This window comes from Solenopsis invicta, chromosome 8, assembly GCF_016802725.1.
Source record: "Solenopsis invicta isolate M01_SB chromosome 8, UNIL_Sinv_3.0, whole genome shotgun sequence".
In the NCBI taxonomy this organism is placed as follows: Eukaryota; Metazoa; Arthropoda; class Insecta; order Hymenoptera; family Formicidae; genus Solenopsis; species Solenopsis invicta.
In genome coordinates, this window is record NC_052671.1 from 15,772,569 (window position 1) to 15,797,829 (window position 25,261).

General features: G+C 38.0%; 2 protein-coding genes across 4 annotated transcripts in view; one reads left to right on the forward strand and one right to left on the reverse strand.

Annotated features, from left to right (window-relative positions):
- LOC105197169 (FK506-binding protein 15) overlaps positions 1–25,261 on the reverse strand; it is a 264,070-nt gene that overhangs the window by 73,629 nt on the left and 165,180 nt on the right. The window lies entirely within an intron of this gene.
- LOC120358369 lies at positions 18,673–23,341 on the forward strand. 3 transcript variants are annotated; one of them, XM_039452434.1, is made up of 2 exons: positions 18,673–19,915; positions 22,895–23,341. In XM_039452434.1, the coding sequence occupies exons 1-2, from the start codon at positions 18,739–18,741 to the stop codon at positions 22,921–22,923; spliced, it is 1,206 nt and encodes a 401-aa protein (XP_039308368.1). In that variant the 5' UTR covers positions 18,673–18,738; the 3' UTR covers positions 22,924–23,341. The 3 variants fall into 3 exon arrangements, with proteins under 3 accessions (XP_039308368.1, XP_039308366.1, XP_039308367.1); XM_039452432.1 differs by having other exon boundaries at positions 22,983–23,341; XM_039452433.1 differs by having other exon boundaries at positions 22,998–23,341.

Sequence of the window (25,261 nt, forward strand, 5' to 3'; positions counted from 1 at the left end):
GAATGTTTATTTTCGTTGACTACTTTCCGAGTTGTGCGGCTTGAAAGTTACACTACCGCCAGCATCAGCATTACTCAAGATGTACCATGTGGTGGTTACTTAGTCGGATTTAATCTTGTGTGTGGGTGTGTGCATACGTGCATGCGTATGTGTATAGGGGAGGAAAAGGGGAGTCAAAGTTTTATGTACTCTGCTTTTGTTTATTAACTGGATTGATTATGTTTGATGATCAATCATGTCCAGATTGACTGTATGCATTTTCCCGTGCTTAGCGTTATCCAGAATGAACGACGTGGACGTGACGAGAATTTCATCCCATTGGGGTGCTTGATTCACGTGAGTCCCCTTGCCTCTCACGTTTGGGGTGCTTGATTCACGTGAGTCCCCTTGCCTCTCACGTTTGGGGTGCTTGATTCACGTGAGTCCCCTTGCCTCTCACGTTCGGGAATGAATGAGTGTATGTTTTGTTAAGCGACTAAATGTTCAAAGTGAGCACCATTCTCTGCGATGCAAGCATCAACTCTATTTTGAAAATCATTGGTTGCTCGAAGAATTTCATCGGCACGTAAGGATCGAATTGCTTCACTTATTCTACGAATCATATTATCCCTCGTAATCGGACGTTCATGATAGACCAAGTTTTTTATCCTTCCCCAGAAATAATAATCAAGGACGGTGAGATCTGGTGATCGGGGTGGATAATTGATTGGACCGTATTTGCCTATCCACTTGTCGGGGAACATAGTATTTAATGCCGCACGAGCAACTCTCGATGTATGAGACGGACATGCATCTTGTTGGAACCACATGTTCAGGCGCAATTGCAGAGGAATATTTTCTAGTAAGACAGGAAGATCTGTCATTATCAAGGCGGAATATCTATCACCGTTTAGATTTTCGTCAAAGAAAACAGGACCTATGATTTGACTTCCAATAATTCCACACCAAACATTGACTTTCCAAATGGTTTGATGATCTACTTCTCTCAACCAGTGAGGATTATTTTGTGCCCAATAACGAGAGTTCCAAGTATTAACAGATCCATCACTTTTAAGTGTACATTCGTCAGAAAATAAAATTTTCAAGTGGAAATCAAGTTGCTGTCTTATAAAGTTGCAAAATACAAGTCTCTGTCTAATATCGTTATAATTCAACGCTTGATGAACAGACATTCTGTAAGGGTGAAATTTGTTATTTTTTAGAATGCGCCAAACACTGATTTTACTAACACCAGAATCTTGTTCTCGTCGTCTTAAAGAATCATAAGGGTTCAATTCTGTCGATGCAAGAATTTCCATTGTTCTTTCATCCATAATCGGACGACGAATTTGTGTACTTTTGTTATGTTGAGGCTGAACGACACCTTTAATTTTGATTCGTTTAGCCAAACGTGAAAAAACATTTCGCGAGTGAGGAGTCCGATCAGGATAACGTTCCCGCCACAATCTTTTCGCTGCAATGAATGTACCTCGACACTCACCTAAAATTAGCAGCATATCATATGCTTCTTCATTGGAATAGGACATGGCTAAATAAACCTAGACTAATAAAGAGGGTCGGATTTTTGTTGCGCGATTGATACTGATATGACGGTTATTGAAGACGTAGGTGACAAGTTTGAGAGAGTTATTGTCACTCGTGTTGAGTTGAGTCACAATAGCGTTGTGGTGAATACATCTCTACTACATCCTATGCAAATAACAATATGTATAAAATCACGAGTTAGACATCGTTACGCAGAAAGCCGCGCTCGTTATTGCTCGTGTGCTACCGTTAAAGTAATAATGTAATTACATAATATTATGACATACATATGTATGTGACTATCTACGGTCGCGACAGCTAACTTTCACGATTTTTCATGATCTGTTTTTGTTGGCCCGGCTCGCGTGTTTACTTTCTTTGTGTCGGCTGCACGGCTTTCTGCGTAACGCGTGATTTTATATTGTTATTTACATGGTGTTGGCGGTAGTGTAACTTTCAAGCCGCACAACTCGGAAAGTAGTCAACGAAAATAAACTTTCTTGTAGTGTTTTGGAAAGGTCTTGACACCAGCTATTAGATTCTGGAATCAAAAATAGGGTGTTTCATTTAAAAAACTTTATGTGATTTCGATCTGACCTTGGCGACGCCATCCAAGGTCAAACTGATAAGATCATTGAATAGATCTTTTGAAACCCTACAACTTTCGTCTGAACATATTTTTGATTGGTCCTAATCCTGCGAAGAGAAAAGGGGTGTACGGGTGGTCTGAAACACCCTGTATATATATATATATATATATATATATATACACAGGGTGTCCGGGAACTAGGGAACTTACCGCTTTGACAACTTAAAGGGATACCATTTCTGTCAATTTCTCGAGCGCCGCGATTCCGTGTCTTCTCTCTCGATCCAGCGTCGAGCGAGGAAGATGCGGTATCGAAACGCCCCCCATTACTTTCTGCCAGCACTCCAACCTCCGCCGCGCTGCCTCGAAACACGTACGTGCGCGCCTCGCGTAGCTCGCGTGTGTACGGCAGCCGAGCGTCAGGGCGGAGAGACACCATTTATGCTGGTGCGTGTACAACGTTGCCGAAAGGCGAAAACGTGTTGTGACATGTTCATGTGATAACGACAATGATGCAATTATTGAAAAGAGGGGGAAGCTTCCTCACTCTTTTAAAAAATGCAGAAACATAAACGTCTCAAGACATGTTCAAGGCTATCGATTAATTTGTTGGAAAGAGTGGGTAAATCCCCTCACTATCCCCTCTCCATCTATACGTTTCCAATACAACATTAATAACTACAAAACATCACCATTTGACAATCAGTTTTGCATCAGTTGTTCGTTTGAACAGTTTTGGCATCGCCCTTGAACTACGTTCAATAGCAAACTATTCCGTTCCGACCAAGGCGTGTGAAAAGTCGTAAGTATCCTTTTGTTATACAACAAAAAACGTTACATTTTATTCATTTATTTCACTCATCTCCGTTTCTTTCTTCAGAACGTCTTCGAATATACGATATACGTCACGCATACTGGGCAGAAGGTTTGCGCTAACCTCAACTTCCTACAAATGGATTGATGTAGTGATCAACGTGGGATCTGTTTCCTTCTCCGTGGAGATATTGCTCGGCGATATACGCGGCAACCGGATTGTCCTACCATACAGAACGTGGAGAGCTCTGTTCGAGAGACATACGGATTTCGAGCGATTCGTTCAGTGAACCAAAACATCATTGTTAACGATTCACGACCTTAACGTGCAACTCGTGAAATTGCGTGATGAAAGTATTGTTAAGTTATCTTTATTCGATGCATGTATTTACCTCAAGCCTACAACCATGCTATTCATGTTTGAACTAGAGCACTGTGTGGAGCATGTATATTATACGCTACATCAAAGCATTGCCACCGCGACTGAGAAATTTAAATATTTTGTAACTTTTTGCGTCAAAATTTGTCATAAACAAACAAGACGCGACAAAATTATTGCGCAAATCTTACGATAAGAGTTCGCAGATTGAGTGCGAATTAATAGCCTACGCTATTGATACTATTATATACGATGCATTAACTACTTAATAGAATGATTGTACACAATGTATAACATACTCAATAAAAGAATGTATTTTGAAACGTATGAAAAAGGTTTTATTTCGATATAAACCTTTCCCAAGTTACAATGCATATAATAAGACAAGTCGTTCAGGTTTCGAACAGGGTAGAGACTTATGGAAAAGAAAATCTTTGCTTATAACTTTATATCAAACGGTGATATAAACATTGTCAAGGCCATACCTGAGAGCTGCGTCAGCAAATATAATTTGAATAAAAAAAAATCTATAACTTTCAAACGGCAAGTTAGAAATTTACGAGACTTGAAATTTATATGTATTAGAATACTGCCTTCCAATTGGATCTAGGAGCAATAAAATAGGTCTTCTAGAAAGATTTATAAGATAATATAATAGAGAGCATAAAGTAGCGACGTTTGCTTCCTCTTTGATGTAATCGTATATTTTTTGTTTTTTCCTTCGATGTAATCATATACCTTTGTAATTAGCCTTAATGTAAATACGCGGCAAAAACGTACGATGCTCTCGTTGAGCCCTTTGTCAGTAGCAAATATACCGTCGCGCAAATAAGACTCGACCATATGTGAATAAGTTATTACAAAAATGTTTTCGAGAAAAATTAATATATTACTTACTTCCGATGGGGAAGAAGAAAAGGAAGACATCTCCTCTTCTTCATCCTCGCTAGAAGAGGACAACGTTAAGAAGGTGGAGGGGGAAAAGGGTGAGGAGGGGGCGGAGGGTGAAGTGGGGGATGAGAGAGAAGAGAGAAACAATGACACTGTTAACATCTTCCCCCAGTTTTCTCATAGACAAAATATCATCATTATTGCACCTCCGCATTGCCTCCTTTATGAAATGGTGCATCATCCTCCTCTTCCGCCTTTTCCTCCTCGACCAGAAAACGAGGAGGAGTGAGCATACCGCACGGGTGACCTCCCATCCTCTCAATTAGTCGCACCTCTAGGTCAGTGGGTGACACCACCCACTACCATGAGGATCACCACCCACTCCCCACTCCCTGGTAGGACCGCGGGGCTGACTCCCACGCGCGGTCAGTACCGCAGGCTAACCCTCACCTCCCAGATTAGTACCGCAGGCTGACCCCCACCTCCCAGGTTAGGCCTCGCGGATTACCACCCACTCCGCGGTAAGTACCGCGGGTACCCCCGCACCTACATTTCCCTCGCCCCTCACCCCCCCTCATTTCCCCCGTAGTTTAAACTCTTATAGACTACCTACTCCCAATATATCCTAAAAATTTCCCTTCCTTAACACTAAAAACAATTGTTATAATAGTGGATATATCTCTCCACTTATAACTGGTTACAGGAATCAAATAAAAATCAAATCAATAAATTACCTCGGTTTATAAACCGACAGACGTTACAGGTATTTTTGATCATTTTCTATCACTTTTCATTTTACTTAAGTACCGAAAATTTTCAAAGCTCTTTATTCTTTGAAAAATTTAAGCAGAGGTTTGTTCTAGAGAATGATACTTATAGATTTTTTCTGTCACTTTTCACTTTACTATTATCTAATATCATTACATAATATCAATTTACTAAATTGAAAATTTTAATTTTAACACTTCTAGTCAGAATTCTCGCAAAATTTGTAGATTTACTGAAATGGCTTTTAATGCGCTTTCTCCTAAACTGTATTTTTGAATTTTTCTCACTTTTATGACTTTTCGTAAAACTGAATTAATTTTTAAATGCGGTGGAAAATCTTCCATCCGAGACGATCAAGGAAGAAACACCGACCGTCAGTTGGATTTGAATAGAAGCAGGCAAAGAATATCACTCCCGAGGAAGTATCCAAAAGAATTACGTAACCTAGTGAGAGATGGTGCAATCAAGTTGTACATATTATCTATAAATAATTGAAACTGTTTTATAATCATAAAAGATTTTTAATTGTTTTCTTAACAGTGATTATGCGACGCCGGCAGGCGATCTGTTCGATACAGACTTTTATTTATTATGGCATTACAATGTAAAGTTGACAACGCATAAAAACTCAGCGTGAAAATACGAAATGCGCGACCGAGTGAGGCGTAACAACGTCTCAACGGTGTGAATGTATGTGTGGGTGAGTGTGTGATTGCGAAATAGAATATAAGAGAAACATTTGTGATATTTCGTAACGAACGATGTGAAGCATAGACATCGCTTTTACCGGTTACTCTTAGCGTACATTTGCGCCCTTAATTCTGCAAATTCGGTTATGATTGCTCCAGAGTTTTCATCCTTCATTAAACCAGGCACCTTTTTATTAACACGCGGTGTTAAATGTATTTCATACATATTTTCTCGAAGATAATTATTCGTATCGATTCTCACGATGACGTCGCGCTTCATGTTTCATTATATGTCATCGCATTCCACATAATAGAGCAAGCTGTCCGTATCGGTATACATAAATTTGCATTTATCACCATAAAACACGTAATCGTAATGAAATTCATACAAACGTATCTTAGATACGTCTAAAATGCATATACCAATGTAGATCGGTTTATAAAATTTCACCTCTATGCAACTTGATAGCCATAAGATCCTCTGAAAATATACTTCTACTGTGAAAATTTGGTTTAAATATCAATGCTTCCGCGCCAAATCTTCTATCTCTACGCGTCACGAGACAAACATCAACGTAATTACGCACATTCTCCATCGTTTTACCGAACACCGCGTTATTCATCATTCTATATAAATTTTTTTCAAATTCGTTGTTTGTTCAAGTTCTCAATGTCGTATTGAGTTCGATATATCCGCAGAGCCAGGTTGATTGAAGAAACCCTAAGATCGGATGAACCTTTAAACTCAATTTATGGTCTAAACTCTGCTGTAAATTACGATAATGTATTACATAATGCTGTTTATCGCACACAGTAGCAAGGAGTTTATTGATTATTGATCTTTCTATCGGGTGGTCGCTCACGCGTGGGACAAAACGGAAGATCCGCGTGAGTGTCATGAAGTTCACTCGAATATGTAAGATCAACCTCAAGAATGTATCAGACAATAGAATCTCGAGTCACTGAGTTTACATTAAAATGCTCAACGTCAACCCATTAAAAGTCAGCATATGGTAACGGTTCGCTCACCGCCTATCCATAAAGATTATGTATATTAAATACGTTGACGATTGCGATAAATCGTACATTGGCGCGTATTTATTATTAGTTCGCGCATACCTATTCAAACACTGACTTAAACCTCCGCGCACACCACGCTCTACAAATAATAACATATCAATATTGGTCAGTAATTTAAACCATATATCAGTATACTATAACATAGCGTCCTACGTATATCCCGGTAGTATAATAATGAGCCAGATTCAATCCTAACTTTTCATGCAGATATTGCAAAAAATTTCAAAAACACCCGCTAAAAGCAACATATCGGTCTTGAGATATAAATCGCTGTACTCATGACAGTCTTAATGTGAAAACGCCTAATGCGTGACAATAATCGCTCTTACATATGATCTCATCGGTCAACGAGCTATAGAACGATTGGTGGCAAACAGGTTTTATCCAGCTGATGAACACTGTCAACGTACTTATACAGGAATACGCCTTTACGCGTAAGCAAATTAAAATCATCCTTGCTCAAATAAGAAAATTACAAACGCGTGATTCTCAATTTATCTTTATCGAGATACAACACTAATTTCTTCAAACTAGTATTAAGAAATTTATACAAAACTACGAATCGCAGTTATACAGGGTGTCCAGAAAATCTCTACAAATATTTCGGGACATGATTTGGGACCCCAAAAGAAGAAAAAAAAGCTGTATAAACATAGGTTTGGAAATAAGTCGTTTCCGAGTTATAGCCACTTTTATATTTAAAAAAATCGTATTTTATAGTCCGCGTGTTTCACAGAGTTCGAAATTCCTTTGATAGGAGAATAAGGGCCTGCATTTGTGCTGAAGGTCATTTTGAACACCTTATTTAATTCGATTTAAAAACAATGTGTTAAAAAATAATGTAATAACAAACATTGAAAAATTAAAAAAAAATTAAAAAATTAAAATTATTAAATGAAAAAATAATAAAATTTGAAACTTAAAAAAATAAGAAATAAAAATGAAAAAATTAGGAATTTAATAAAAAAATTTAAAAAGAAATGCCACGCGGACTATAAAATACAATTTTTTTTAACATAAAAGTGGCTATAACTTGGAAACGACTTATTTCCGGACCCATGTTTATATAGCTTTTTTTCCTTTTTTTAGGGTTCCAAATCACGTCTCGAAATATTTGTAGCAATTTTCCGGACACCCTGTATATTGTTTTGCTTTTATCTGTAGGAAACGGTGTCCTGAACAGTCTTTGTGAACGATATATGTTTTTCTTTCGTCAATGGCAGCAGCTCAACCTAATCCTCAAACATGTTTGCCACATCTTTGATAATAAAATGCGCATCGTATCCCATCAAATTGTGAAAAATTATTGAAATAATGTAAGAATCTTTGTAATTTTAATTACATCTCAAATGAGCCGGCCCTCTATAACGCCCGGTCAAATGACAATAATCGCACCCGCGTTGATCTCTCTTATGAAACTGCCCTTTACATATGTGACAACGCGTCGCATTCCAGTATTCATACCAATCATCAGGCGTAAACATAATCACAGCTACATTCGAAAAAAATACCTGCTTCACGCGAGCGCCAATTCGTGCAGCTCTTTAACGAACCACGACACACACCTTTCGCCACGATACGATCTGTATATCGATAAATCAAGACGCGCACTGCATACGTAATACTTATACTTCTTACACCAAACAGTTTATGACGTTAATAAGCGCCTTTTGCCGACGTGTCGTCATCATCGTTGTCGTTTTCTTCTTCTCCAATATGCATTCCAAATAAGCGTATACCACAAACTGAAGTTGCTCTTGATTATCGAAGCAACGAAAAAACAGCCACTTATCAGTATTGTCTTTCAGAAAAAGAACGGTGCAATCGTTCGCCTTACCAAAATCGATACTATGACTCCTCAACCTCGCGTTCGTCAAAAAATAATGTAGACATCTAATAATATAGACAATTGTAAACGAAACAAACATAATATATATTACGTATTACTCAGCATCGTTTTATTCTACTACACATACACTTATACTAACACATACCTATCGCATATGTATTTTCTGTGACGATTCTTGGATAATTGCGATCCTGCCAATCGACAAATCTTTTATCCGCAGGAAATGAGCATTGATTTCGTTGTTTCGTGAATCTGTCAAATACAGCACATTAACATACCTATTTCTCTTATTCTCGGTGAAAAGTAAAAATAGAAAGGCGATCATTGCATCTGTTCTCACTTGAACGGTGGAAACGTTGATAGAAATGCCTTTTCAACGTTCGAACCTTTTAATCTGTTTCAAAGTCATGGGAAATTTGATACCCACCAATTGCAACACCTGACTGTATAATAGTGAGAATATTAAGACGCTCTCTCAGCATGTTTTTCGGCTAGATACAAAGCAGCAACTACCGATCACGCGAAAAAAGCGTTATCCATCAACTTTACGTTAAGCACAACTCTCTTATGACTTATAAATGCTGATATATCTATGCAACAAACCGCACGCATAGGATTACATTTGTTTACGTTTACCATTAAATTCAGTATCTTCGACAACACTCTCGCTATCTGCAAAATCATCAATTCCTACTAGAATAGTGTCGATCACATTAGCGTCGTACCATTCGTGTAAATCGGACGTCGGTAAGAGTTGACAATTCCTAATAAAAATAGTTTTATTTTTTGGTCTTTATTAATAAATTCTCCGTTAAACATGGCGTTAACTCTCACGCAACTGTGTCGCTTTACATTTTCGTGAATACGATCGAGCACCAACTTATGTGTATCCGCGAGAAATCGTTGCGGGTCAAGATATTGTTTGTTTACTATTACACCAGTTAATACACGACTTTTAAACTCTGTCTCTTCAGCCATGAAAATTCTGCACTTGATCCACTACTCGCACCGACTTTTCTAATGCATTAACGGTGTCCCTAAAATTTTCGAATCGCGTTAATCGAGCAGTCACAGAATTTACAATCCCCACAAACGCGAGGCCACCACATTGACGACGTTCGTCGCCACGGCACATCCTCCGCAACGTTTCGATGTATTTGTCGCATTGTTGCTCCCACATGCGTAACAGTAGTAAGACTAGGCGGGTTCTAACTCGGGAGCAATGAGGGGGGTGAGCGGCGAGGGGGGATGTAGGCGCGGGGGTACCTGCGGTACGTACGGAGTGGGTGATGATCCTCAAGATGCAATGGGTGGTGTCACCCATTGATCTAGAGGTGGGATTGAAAGGTGGGGGTAAGCCGCGCGGCAGAGCGGTATGTACCGCCGAGGATGATGTTGGGGAGAGAGAGGAAGCCTGCAATTAGAACCAGCTTGTTTGTAAAATACCGCGTATTTCGCGGCGGTTCTCCGCGGCGATTTCCACGGCGGTTCTCCGCGGCGTATTTCGCGGGGCCCGCCACCGCCCGCGCCCGCGCCTGCGCCCGGGCCCATCGCCCGCCGCCGCCGCCGCCGCCGCCGCCGCCACCGCCGCCACCGTTACCCACCCAAAAGTTCACCGCCGCGCGCACACCCACCGCGTCCGCACGCGAAATCGGCGGACAGAGAAAATGAAAATTTTTTACGCGAAATCGGCGGACAGAGAAAATGAAAATTTTTTAAACTTACCACTTCGCCACCGCTGCAGCCGCCGCCGCTGCATGCCGCCGCCGCCGCCGCCACCACACACCACCACCACCACCACCACCACCACCACCACCACCACCACCACCACCACACTACTTATAGTTTTTTTTTTTTTTTTTAATATTCGTTTGGTACTATGCGTACCGAATGATGTCCCGTTGTGGTGTCCACCACAACAATGTAGTTTCTATAATATATTACACGTTGTCCCGTCATTATGGTGGACACCACAACGATATACGGGACGAATTCCCGATCCATTTTTTCGCGAGCCGATCACAATTGCGCGACGGTATAATTGCGACTGACGAAGAGTTCGCTCAGCGAGAGCATCCTCCGTCGCATCGCGTATTTTGAAGGCGGCTCATCACAAAGGTATACAATTACATCGAAGACGAAAGATATATGATTACATTGTAGGCGAAGCAAACGCCGCTACTCTATGCTTGCAATTATATTATATTATATTATATTATATTAATTGTTTTTTCTACCTAATTTTCGTTATTCTTCCTGGTTCTAATTGGAAGACAGTATTCCAATATGTATAACTTTTCAAGTCTCGTAATTTTCTAGTCTACCGTTCAAGAGATATAGAATATTCTTTATTAAAATTATATTTGCCGATGCAGCTCTCAGGCATGGCCTTGACGTGTATTTTGACGGCGGCTAATCACAAAGGTATCGAATTACATCGAAGACGAATCGTACCATGTATCATTAGCCTTGAACACGTATGGACAGGTTCGCACGCGCCGCTGCAAGTATGCACCGCGCAAGTCTCTCTCTGCTCGATCGAGATTTCTAACGTAGAGTGTCACACACTGATGCAAATGTATATGAATAATCTATGGGATCTTCTAGTGGTGGGGATAGATCTTTCATGCCCCCGCTAGATGATGCAATTTTTCGTCAGACAAAAGAACGTATAATAGATATGTAATTAGCGCTCGGACATCAGTAGATGTCTTTGAAGCGTATCGAATCTATCATCGGCGGTTAAAGAGATGGCCAATCGTCACGAAGACAATGAGAATAATGTGCAAGTGAACTTTGACAACAGTAGTGTAGACAGTGTTATCAGTGAATATCGTGAGAATCGTGTAGTAAAAGTTATACCTAGTGTCGAATTACGCGCTTTGGATGAACGCACGAAACACTGCATTATTCAATTCTGCTATTCGGCTGGAGCTGTATCTGTGTGTGCATATTGTATGACTCGACTCAATGACATTGATCTAGGATCTATGAACGCTATCCAAACTCACTGTACAGATTCTCTCGAACGACTTGACGGTGATTACTGCTCCAACTGCAGACAACCCATGCATGTCTACATTCCTACCAAAATGTGCCCAATATGTAGAAATATATAGACAATATATTTGGTGAAAATGGAGTTTGACGAAGAAATGCCCGATGTAGACTTTGATGTAGAAGATATCCTGGAAGTTCTCGAAACTGTGCCGGAAAAAAACAATCAACAAGTATCTGTGGTAAATTTCTTACGCAACAGAGAATTGGGTATACGCGGGACCAATGAACGTGCCGTGAGACAGGGTGTTAGCATCGACTACGTGCCTTGTGGCGATTTGTCATTTACAGAAAAAAAGTGTATACGTGGACACTAAAAAATTTGTGCACTTTTAACAATTTTGATGATGAATATGATATGTATCGCAATGAATATGGACATACTCGTATTGTATACAATGCTTGCAAAACTGTTGAAAAGAAATACAAGGTGGCAAAGGAAATTAAACACCATGCCTATTTCCAAGATTATCTGCAAATTACAATTCCCGCTGGTAATGGAAAGTGCACCAAATTACTGGCGATAAACGTATACTCATGGTTCTACAACGACGATGAACCTAAATGGAATCGTGCGTATATGAAGTGGCGTAATGCATACTATATTAAATGCGATGAAATTCCAGTGAATCAATATAATTACTTGTACGACGACGATGACCAAATTCTGCTGGATCGAGTTGATCAGTGGCCGGAAATAACAACTCGCTTTTTTGAAGCAAAGTTTGCACGAGATCAATATCGCGCTCTGCACATACAGCGGTACTATAAATCATGTAAAGCATTAATTTGCGAGTGCCCCGAGTCAACGTGTGATCTGTACTAATAAATGAAAAAGAAAAATGGAGAACATTGAACGTGAACTGCTCGAGCAATGCTCGCAGATCGCTACTCAAGAGGAGTGTCGTGCATGGGTAGAACGATGCGAAGAGTGCCTCGCACATCTCGAAGAATGTTGTAGCAGTGCCAAACGTCCTCGACTCACCGTTGGACATAGACAATCCATAGTGGCGAGAATCGCGCGACTCGCGGGTGCAAAAGCGCAATTAGAAAGACGTTTCGTGCACGTTGGAGGTGGTACGCACGCTAGCACCGGTGGTAAAAGATCGCTCATCTGGCGCGAGATTGAGGCCGCGTTTGAATCACGTATTCTTACGGGTGCTGTCATAAACGCTGATTATATTGAACCGCGACATTTCCTGGAAGACGCTAGTGATTTGGTGATCGAGCAAGTGCGAGACGCTATCGCGAAGCATGGAAATGTGAAGGTGAATACCGTATTCAACGGTCAATTTGAAAACATTCGTGACGACCGCGATAATAAAAGTCTCGCGACGAAGAACTATGAACTATACAGAGCGTCAAATTTGCGCAAATGGTACGAGCAGCGTGTAATCGAAGTGATATTAGCGATGCTCAACGAGTTTCAAGAACGCGATAGCGGCTGGGCTTTACACCGAATCCAAAACTTGATGGTGAATATAAACAAGCTTAATCCCATGCACGCGGGATATCGCATCAAAATGCCGAAGGAAGCAAGTGACAAGCGTGCAATAATTAATGTGCAATCAGAAGACAATGCTTGCATCGCGTGGTCGGTGGTGGGTGCCCTGTACCCCGCTGAAAGAAATGCAAACCAAGTGTCATCGTACCCGCATTATTCGACTGTTTTGAAGTTTGACGATATACAATTTCCAATGAAAGTAAAAGACATTGGAAAATTTGAACGTTTAAACGGCGTGAATGTGTACACTACCGAATTGGACAAAAAAGAAAAGATAGAATACGTTGTACTATTACGCCTGACTGAAGATAAGAAGGAAAAACACGTCAATCTCTTCTACGTGGAAGATAAACACGATGTCACCCACGGTCACTTTGCGTGGATTAAGAACCTGTCGCGACTGGTCAGCTCATAGCTGAGCAAAAAAAAAGAACAAGAAATTTATTTGCGATCGGTAAGTGTAAGAATATAAAAAAATTTCCACTTAAAATTATTGTTTTGTATAAATATATTTGTTTATTACAGTTGCCTGCATTACTTCCACTCTGAAGAAAAATTGCAATCGCACGAAACGGAGTGCAAGAAAATAAATGACTGCGCCATCATACTACCGAGAGAGGACCAGAAATGGCTAGAATTCGACTTATACAACAACAAGGAGCGCGTACCATTTGTAATTTACGTTGATTTGGAGTGCGTATTGAAGAAGATGGAGAAGAACGAGAACACGTCGAGTTTCGCGTATCAACACCACGAGGTATACAGCATAGCTTACTATGTAAAATGCTTGTTCGACGACGCGTTATCGATGTATCGTTTTCGCCGCGATAAGGACTGCGTCGCGTGGTTCGCGAAAGAGTTAGAAAATCTTGCGCACGATATGAAAGCCCGAATATCCGCCAATGTTCCAATGGAACAATTAACTATACAGCAGAAAGGGGCATTTTTAAACGCGTCGAACTGTCATATATGTGAAAAACCGTTTATATCAGATACGGGCCTTACCCGTAACGAGTGGCTTGATACTCGGCGGGTGCGTGATCACTGTCATTTGACCGGCAAGTATCGCGGTCCTGCCCATAATAAATGTAATTTAAATTATAAGAATACGTATGTTATTCCAGTCGTTTTTCACAATTTGAGCGGTTACGACGCGAACTTTATAATAAAAGAAATTTCTACCGCGTTCGAAGGCAAGATCGACCTACCGATTAATAAAGAAAAATATATTTCGTTCACTAAACACGTCGCAGCTATCGGTGTAGGAACAAAATCGGGCGAAGTACGAAATTGTATACGATTTCGATTCATCGACTCATATAAATTCCTAAGTGCGAGTCTCGAAAAATTGGCGTCGTTTCTAGGTATTGAACAATTAAACATTACTCGTTCCGAATTTTCCACGTTGTCAAACGAGGATTTCGAACTCCTCACGCGCAAAGGCGTTTTTCCGTACGAGTACGTTGATGATGCCGAAAAGCTTTTAGAAACGCGTTTACCACCGCGCGAATCTTTCTACAGTTCACTGAGCGGACAGACGGTATCAGAGCATGATTACGCTCATGCCGAGAACGTATGGCAACGGTTCGCAATTGAAACGCTGGGCGAATACAGCGATTTATATTTGAAAACAGATGTCTTATTATTTGCCGACATTTTCGAAAACTTTCGCGACAAAAGCATGCAGAGTTACGGTTTGGACCCTGCGCATTATTATACATTGCCAGGCTACACGTGGGATGCAATGTTGAAAAAAACGGGTATAAAATTCGAGTTGCTCACGGACATAGAAATGCTACTTTACGTGGAACGTGGAATTCGTGGCGGTTTAAGCCAGTGTTCGGGCAGATATGCGAAGGCTAATAATAAGTACATGAAATCGTACGATCCGTCAAAACCGTCGACTTATTTGATGTATAATGATGTGAATAATCTGTATGGGTGGGCAATGTGTCAACCGTTGCCATACGGTGAATTTAAGTGGGTCAAAAACGTTGACAATTTCGATGTAAACGCGATCGCATTTGACTCGGACACCGGATATATACTGGAAGTCGACCTTGCATATGAGAATCAGCTGCACGATCGACACAGTGACTTACCGTTTTGTCCTTCGAGCGATAAGCCTCCAGGGTCAAGGCAGAAGAAATTACTAGCGACAGTGCATGATAAAAAGCGTTACGTCATCCACTACCGCAATCTTCAACAGTGCACGCGTCACGGGCTTCGAATCGTAAAGATACATCGCGTACTTCAATTCGCTCAATCCACCTGGCTCCGCGATTATATAGAATTAAATACAGAGTTTCGAACGAACACGAAAAATGATTTTGAGAAAAATTTATACAAATTAATGAATAATGCAGTTTTCGGTAAAACCATGGAAAATGTACGTAATCACGTTAATATAAAATTAGTAACGCAATGGGAAGGCCGTTACGGGGCAGAGGCCATGATTGCTGCTCCGAATTTTCATAGTCGCAGCGTTTTCGCAGAAAATCTGGTTGCCATAGAAATGCGTAAACTATCGGTAAAATTTAACAAACCAATATATGTCGGTATGTGTATTCTCGACATTTCAAAAATCTGCCTTTACGAATTTCACTACGATTATATGCTGCCATTGTATAAAGATAAATGTAAGATACTCTATACAGACACAGACAGCCTCATCTATGTCATTGAGTGTGACAATGTGTACATGGATATGAAACGTAATATCGCGAGATACGACACGAGCGATTATCCTGCCGACAACGTATATAATATACCCCTCACGAATAAGAAGGTTCCAGGGCTAATAAAAGACGAGAATTGCGGTAAGATTATGACCGAATTTGTAGGGCTAAGAGCAAAAATGTATGCGGTGAAAGTAGAAGGGAAAAAAGATACAAAAAAGGTGAAAGGTGTAAAGAATAGCGTTGTAGAAAGAACTATAACGTTTGAAGATTATACGCGTTGCTTGCACGACGGAATAGAAATGACTCGTCAGCAAGCGTGTATACGTTCGAAGCTCCACAATGTACACACAATCAAAGAGAGAAAGATTGCTCTCAGCCCGCTCGATGACAAGCGTTACATCTTGCCTGATTCTACAGAAACATTGCCTTGGGGACATTGGCGTATACCATTGTAATTCATTTTTTATACTTTTTAATACTTTATTTATAACATTGTGTATAACTATAAGACAATTAATGCGATGCTTATTACTAATTTAAGTTGATTCTGCGTTACTGATTAAACAATATATAACAATGTAAGTTGATAATATTTCATGACTTGATATTATTGTAACAATAAAAGGTAATACTTTTGTGTGACTTATTGTAAAAAAAATGAAAGGCGACAATTTTGCGTGACTTAATGTTGTAATAACCTTTAATGTAGATTAATTTTGCGTGACTTAAAGGAACGTTTGGCAACCCGAAAATTCAAAAAATTCTGAAATTTGGTGTACACATAGAGGAGTTCATCCGTAACACAAAAATATTTTTTGTTGGTGCCCAATTTCAGTTTAAGGGGGTGAAACATCCCTTTGAAAAAAATCAGATTTTTTCTTTCCAAGCAAATATCGTCGAAACTAAGAGATAGAGAAAAATGTTCTGAATAAAAGTTGAATGGCTGCAAGAGTACTTTATAACAGTGATAAAGAAAAATTTTTTTTTTATTTTTTTTAATACTTTCCCCCACCACCTACCTATTTTTTTTCAAAATTTTTATTTTTTTTTATAAGCAAAATAAAGCTTATTTTATTACGAATTCAACGGTATATGACAAAGCTATGTTGCAACATTTCCATTTTTTTTAAATAATTAAAAACCACTCCATAATGCATGGTACGCGCACCCGTCCGTGCACTATGAAAGTGTTCCCCTTCGATTTTGACGAGTCTTTAATACGTTGTCGTACAGATCAAAATAAGGGACACGTATTTTTTTATACGTGCCCACTCTCACTTTTAGGGGTGAAACACCCCTTTGAAAAAATCGGTTTTGTTTTTTCGAAGCGTGTATCGTCGAAACTGTAAGAGATAGAGAAAAATGTTCTGAATAAAAGTTGAATGGTTCGAAGAGTACTTTACAACAATAATTTAAAATAATTTTTTTTTGTTTTTGTGAGATATTTAATTATTATTAACATACATTTCATATAGCTTTCAATTATTTGAGCACGACAATATTACATGTATACTCACGATGACATAAAAGATGAAACTAATTAAAAGAAATCATTGACGTATATGAAGAAATATGTATTATATTTTGTTTCGCTCGTATAAAATTTTAGCCGAGCCAAGAACGAATGATAATCAAGTTATTCTAAATTACATATATTTTTATTATGTACAAGTAGGAGCAAGCATTATACATTAGCGAGCAATGTACATTATTATAATAACGCGGAACCAATTTCTGCCTCACTAGGCCTTCATCAGCCGCTATCATAAATATCTTAATATTAACAAAATATTGTTAAACAACTAAACTTGAGTAAACGACTCTCGAGTAAAAAATAGTTACATATTCTAATTGTCGTGGAAAGTCAAAATTAAAAATTATACAAAATTATAAATTAACGATTTTCACGAGCCTCCCGCCTCTCCCGTAGTATTTGAATTATTGCTCCTCTTCCGCCACCGCGCCGCATGATTTCTTCAGCTGTAAAAGGAGGAGCTGTAGAAGAATTTGTTTCATCAATGAGTGGTCGTACTATATTCACCGGGACACTTGCTTTACAAGTGTCGCATTTTGAAGGCGGAAACTAATAATAGATAACAAAATAAAAACAATAATAATAGAAAGTACAAATAATTAATGTTATTCATGTAACTAATAAAAGAACTTACTGGAAGATTAGGTTGATAAGATTTGCCACAGCTTGAACAGGATTTCATTTTTCACAATAAAAAATGTTGCAAATATACTAAACTGACGCAAAGCGATAGCACTATATTACTGTTTCATTTATACTATTGTTTTACATATTTATACTACTGTTCTAATATAGGTATGCTTACATTATTTATTAACTTTACTTCGAACATTATACATTCAAATGTTACGTAAATATTTCTCTAGATGTGCGCGATTTTATAATTAATATTTACGCAGACTGTCCTCGAAATGTTTTCGTCATCTCCTATTAGAAAATAGAGTTCCAGGAAAAATCTTATTTATCGTGCATAATAATGTAATAAAATAGCATAATAGTGTAATAAAATAGCATTGAAGTAATGTAATACGTTGCTATTTTTCGAAGTAAAGTTTAATAACATAAAGTCACCTTGATGTCTAGACTAAAAAGAAACTCGGTCTTCGCTTCGCATGTCACTTGGCGCGAGACGCGACCGCGCCTCTTAATTTTGCATACCAGACGATAAATAAGATTAAATAAAAGATTTCTTGGAAATCAATTTTCTAACGTTTAAGCTATTTGCGCAAAATCTATTCGCGCGGTAAATAAATTCATGTAATTGCGTCTTTTGAGTCATATAAATATATCCGAGGAAGTATTATTTCCAGTTTCATTTGCGACGTCAATCAGTTACCATTCTGTCGTTAGTAATCAGTGCTTGACAGAAATTTCTGTAAAATGACGCCGTTTAATGTAGCAAACGTAATAAACATGTTAGCTACTACGTTTCAAATTGCGAGTATAACACAGACACCTATAACACCAGTGGAAATTGAAGTACATAACGAAATTAAAAATATTTTACAAAAAGCTCAGGACACACGTTCAGTGATATTGATAGATCATGATTACGTGCTTGATTTTGAAGATCCGTCGGAGCCACATTCCACGCAAGTTGTAGAACATATTACGCCTGCAGAAAAAGAAGAAGATGAAGGCAGTTTCGAACCTGAAGAATGCGTTGTTGATGATGAAGGAGGCATAGTCGACTTCAGTTATAAGAGAAAAGCTGTGGAGTTTTGGAAAAGTGGAAAAAAGGCCTGTAGAACTTTAAGTGCAGTACAACACAAATTCCGCAAGGTTAAATCTTATCATCAACTATACAGGTGGGAGACAAGTTTAGAAAAAGGTGGAACAAATGCAGATAAATTTGCATTTATTGCGGAATATGTACTGCACAAGTTTCAAGAAGCTTGTGATAGAAAATCAATCATTCATGATATGAATTTAAGATTATGGGCCTTGGAGGCAAAGGATCAAGTGGATCTACCCGAATTCAGGGCAAGTAAATGGTGGATTTGGAAGTTTAAAAAAGTACACGGAATTGTTTCTCGAAAAATAACCGCATTCCGAACGCAATTTACATTTAAAGATCAAGAAAATATACAAAATGTCGCAAAAGAATTTGTTTCAAATGTAAAGTCCAAGATCCCAGCTATAGGACTAGAAGAAGTTTATAATGCAGACGAGAGTGGCTTCAACCTTGAAATACATTCTGGGCGAACATTAGCGAAATCAGGAGTGAAAATAATTGAGGCAGCAGTTCAAAGTATATCTTCAACAACACATAGTTATACTATAATGCCTCTTATTTCGGCAAGTGGAAATCTTCTTTCACCACTGTACATCGTTTTGAAGGAGTCTACAGGAACATTTGGACCGAGGGTGGAAGAAACTCTATTTCGTCCAGTTAACATATACATCCAGGCTTCAAAATCAGGAAAACTCACTGCAGAACATTTCAAAACTTGGTTCACCGAAGTATATCTACCGAATACTGGCAGTAAAAGTATGCTTCTACTTGACTCATGGACGGGACACTGCCCGAGCCAGCTAGAGCAACATGTACCACAAGGTAAAGAAGAAATACTCACGATGACATAAAAGATGAAACTAATTAAAAGAAATCATTGATGCATAACGATAGCAACTTACATTACTTCAATGCTATTTTATTACACTGTTATGTATACCGCACCATAAAAAAAGATGAAACTCTATTTTTTAACGTTAAAATATATATATAATAATTACATACAATTAGGCATGATTTATATATATAATTTTATGTATTTTTATATAACCATACATAATTGTTTACAGTGATATATGTATATACAATATTTCTCTTCAGCTTACAAAAGATTGTCAAGAAGGAGTCTTGGTTTACAATATTACTCTAAAATTCATGTATCCATTCACACAATTCTACGCGCTTGCTACCTATTCTTCATCTTCCTATTCTCTACCTATATACATCTCTACACACTTTATAAATATTTTACCTTTTACATTTTTAACAATTATATAATGATTACAGAAAGTTGTGTGCAATTATTATATATAACTATCACATAGTTTTTATATATATTTATATATATTTACATGAAAATTACGGATTATATGTGCTACAGTAATGATAGTCTTCGTAAAAATGTTTGAAACAAAAATATTCGCCACACCATGCACAATGCATAAATGCGGCCTTTCCACAGATACTACATTTTGGCACATGCTTTTCAGTTTTAAAATAACAATATTCTACAGGGTTTTGAAAGTGGTCGGGACGCGTTTCTACATATCCGCTTTTAAACCACGAATATTTAAAAAGGTTTTTAAATCTAGGTGAAGATAGTTGATTGTGAGTTAGTGATTGTAATTTAATTATTTCATTACGGGAGTGCAAATTAATATCTTCCTCTTGAAGAATGACATTATCTGAAAATGTTCGCACAAAATTTTTCCAAATTCGGAATCCAAAGACATCTAGAGGCTGAATGATACCCGTCGTCTTCTTTGGAATGGTTAAAAATGTAACTTCTTTACCTTGTGGTACATGTTGCTCTAGCTGGCTCGGGCAGTGTCCCGTCCATGAGTCAAGTAGAAGCATACTTTTACTGCCAGTATTCGGTAGATATACTTCGGTGAACCAAGTTTTGATATGTTCTGCAGTGAGTTTTCCTGATTTTGAAGCCTGGATGTATATGTTAACTGGACGAAATAGAGTTTCTTCCACCCTCGGTCCAAATGTTCCTGTAGACTCCTTCAAAACGATGTACAGTGGTGAAAGAAGATTTCCACTTGCCGAAATAAGAGGCATTATAGTATAACTATGTGTTGTTGAAGATATACTTTGAACTGCTGCCTCAATTATTTTCACTCCTGATTTCGCTAATGTTCGCCCAGAATGTATTTCAAGGTTGAAGCCACTCTCGTCTGCATTATAAACTTCTTCTAGTCCTATAGCTGGGATCTTGGACTTTACATTTGAAACAAATTCTTTTGCGACATTTTGTGTATTTTCTTGATCTTTAAATGTAAATTGCGTTCGGAATGCGGTTATTTTTCGAGAAACAATTCCGTGTACTTTTTTAAACTTCCAAATCCACCATTTACTTGCCCTGAATTCGGGTAGATCCACTTGATCCTTTGCCTCCAAGGCCCATAATCTTAAATTCATATCATGAATGATTGATTTTCTATCACAAGCTTCTTGAAACTTGTGCAGTACATATTCCGCAATAAATGCAAATTTATCTGCATTTGTTCCACCTTTTTCTAAACTTGTCTCCCACCTGTATAGTTGATGATAAGATTTAACCTTGCGGAATTTGTGTTGTACTGCACTTAAAGTTCTACAGGCCTTTTTTCCACTTTTCCAAAACTCCACAGCTTTTCTCTTATAACTGAAGTCGACTATGCCTCCTTCATCATCAACAACGCATTCTTCAGGTTCGAAACTGCCTTCATCTTCTTCTTTTTCTGCAGGCGTAATATGTTCTACAACTTGCGTGGAATGTGGCTCCGACGGATCTTCAAAATCAAGCACGTAATCATGATCTATCAATATCACTGAACGTGTGTCCTGAGCTTTTTGTAAAATATTTTTAATTTCGTTATGTACTTCAATTTCCACTGGTGTTATAGGTGTCTGTGTTATACTCGCAATTTGAAACGTAGTAGCTAACATGTTTATTACGTTTGCTACATTAAACGGCGTCATTTTACAGAAATTTCTGTCAAGCACTGATTACTAACGACAGAATGGTAACTGATTGACGTCGCAAATGAAACTGGAAATAATACTTCCTCGGATATATTTATATGACTCAAAAGACGCAATTACATGAATTTATTTACCGCGCGAATAGATTTTGCGCAAATAGCTTAAACGTTAGAAAATTGATTTCCAAGAAATCTTTTATTTAATCTTATTTATCGTCTGGTATGCAAAATTAAGAGGCGCGGTCGCGTCTCGCGCCAAGTGACATGCGAAGCGAAGACCGAGTTTCTTTTTAGTCTAGACATCAAGGTGACTTTATGTTATTAAACTTTACTTCGAAAAATAGCAACGTATTACATTACTTCAATGCTATTTTATTACACTATTATGCTATTTTATTACATTATTATGCACGATAAATAAGATTTTTCCTGGAACTCTATTTTCTAATAGGAGATGACGAAAACATTTCGAGGACAGTCTGCGTAAATATTAATTATAAAATCGCGCACATCTAGAGAAATATTTACGTAACATTTGAATGTATAATGTTCGAAGTAAAGTTAATAAATAATGTAAGCATACCTATATTAGAACAGTAGTATAAATACGTAAAACAATAGTATAAATGAAACAGTAATATAGTGCTATCGCTTTGCGTCAGTTTAGTATATTTGCAACATTTTTTATTGTGAAAAATGAAATCCTGTTCAAGCTGTGGCAAATCTTATCAACCTAATCTTCCAGTAAGTTCTTTTATTAGTTACATGAATAACATTAATTATTTGTACTTTCTATTATTATTGTTTTTATTTTGTTATCTATTATTAGTTTCCGCCTTCAAAATGCGACACTTGTAAAGCAAGTGTCCCGGTGAATATAGTACGACCACTCATTGATGAAACAAATTCTTCTACAGCTCCTCCTTTTACAGCTGAAGAAATCATGCGGCGCGGTGGCGGAAGAGGAGCAATAATTCAAATACTACGGGAGAGGCGGGAGGCTCGTGAAAATCGTTAATTTATAATTTTGTATAATTTTTAATTTTGACTTTCCACGACAATTAGAATATGTAACTATTTTTTACTCGAGAGTCGTTTACTCAAGTTTAGTTGTTTAACAATATTTTGTTAATATTAAGATATTTATGATAGCGGCTGATGAAGGCCTAGTGAGGCAGAAATTGGTTCCGCGTTATTATAATAATGTACATTGCTCGCTAATGTATAATGCTTGCTCCTACTTGTACATAATAAAAATATATGTAATTTAGAATAACTTGATTATCATTCGTTCTTGGCTCGGCTAAAATTTTATACGAGCGAAACAAAATATAATACATATTTCTTCATATACGTCAATGATTTCTTTTAATTAGTTTCATCTTTTATGTCATCGTGAGTATACATGTAATATTGTCGTGCTCAAATAATTGAAAGCTATATGAAATGTATGTTAATAATAATTAAATATCTCACAAAAACAAAAAAAAATTATTTTAAATTATTGTTGTAAAGTACTCTTCGAACCATTCAACTTTTATTCAGAACATTTTTCTCTATCTCTTACAGTTTCGACGATACACGCTTCGAAAAAACAAAACCGATTTTTTCAAAGGGGTGTTTCACCCCTAAAAGTGAGAGTGGGCACGTATAAAAAAATACGTGTCCCTTATTTTGATCTGTACGACAGATCGTATTAAAGACTCGTCAAAATCGAAGGGGAACACTTTCATAGTGCACGGACGGGTGCGCGTACCATGCATTATGGAGTGGTTTTTAATTATTTAAAAAAAATGGAAATGTTGCAACATAGCTTTGTCATATACCGTTGAATTCGTAATAAAATAAGCTTTATTTTGCTTATAAAAAAAAATAAAAATTTTGAAAAAAAATAGGTAGGTGGTGGGGGAAAGTATTAAAAAAAATAAAAAAAAAATTTTTCTTTATCACTGTTATAAAGTACTCTTGCAGCCATTCAACTTTTATTCAGAACATTTTTCTCTATCTCTTAGTTTCGACGATATTTGCTTGGAAAGAAAAAATCCGATTTTTTTCAAAGGGATGTTTCACCCCCTTAAACTGAAATTGGGCACCAACAAAAAATATTTTTGTGTTACGGATGAACTCCTCTATGTGTACACCAAATTTCAGAATTTTTTGAATTTTCGGGTTGCCAAACGTTCCTTGTTAGTACGAGTATATTCTTTCCGCTATTTTGTATACGTTTGTGTATATTTAACGTTGCTTTGAATACATTTATATCGTTTTACAATGTTTTTTCTTACAAATATATGTGTGTATAAAATCAAACAACGTCTCTTTTATTTATCCACGAATTATGCGATCCATCGAATCCCAGCCATTTCACGTAGACTTTATCTCCTTTCTTCCTCAAAATTTTCTCGACAAGGAAAACGTCCGGATACTTCGCTTGATGTAATTCATGTTCGTAGAAAGCGCCCGCGATGCTTTTTCCACGATAATCTTCGAGGAGGTATGTAACGGGGTTCGTTCTTTGCACTTTAACGATCGTAAACACCTCGGTGATCCAATTTGGTGTAAAATTTTTCTCAAAAATTGTCTTGTGCTTGCTCACGCGTACCTTAGCTCCGACCTTGAATTTTGCAGGAGCAGCGAGCATCTTAACGTGACTATACACGGTGTTCAACAGCTTTTTAACCGACGCCGGCGTTATATCCACAGGTCGCATGCCTATCGTTCTATGCAGCGTGTCGTTGTATTCGGAAACCAGACGCGGTAGCTCGTCGACCCACTTGTAAGATCCTTGCAACGTAAACATCTTCCACATCTTATCTTTCAAAGTTCTATTGAAGCGCTCGATTATCGATGCTTTTAACACCGAATACGTGGAATAATGATTAATATGGTGTTTTCTCAAGAGTTTCTGCACAGCGGCGTTGTAAAACTCTTTGCCCATATCCGTTTGCAAGTTGCGTGGACATCTTCCGCTCTTCCGAATTATCTCGGCGATGACGTCAGCCGTCTCTTTTCCGCTCTTACTCTTCATCCCTACTGCCCATGCAAATTTGCTCAGCGCATCGATCATGGTAAGTATATAATGATGACCTCTGTTAATATTCGAATACGGACGCATCTCGACGATATCCGCTTGTCACAAGTCGTCGAACCCTTTGATTATAACATGTCTTCGTGGAAAATGTCTTCGAGCAGATGC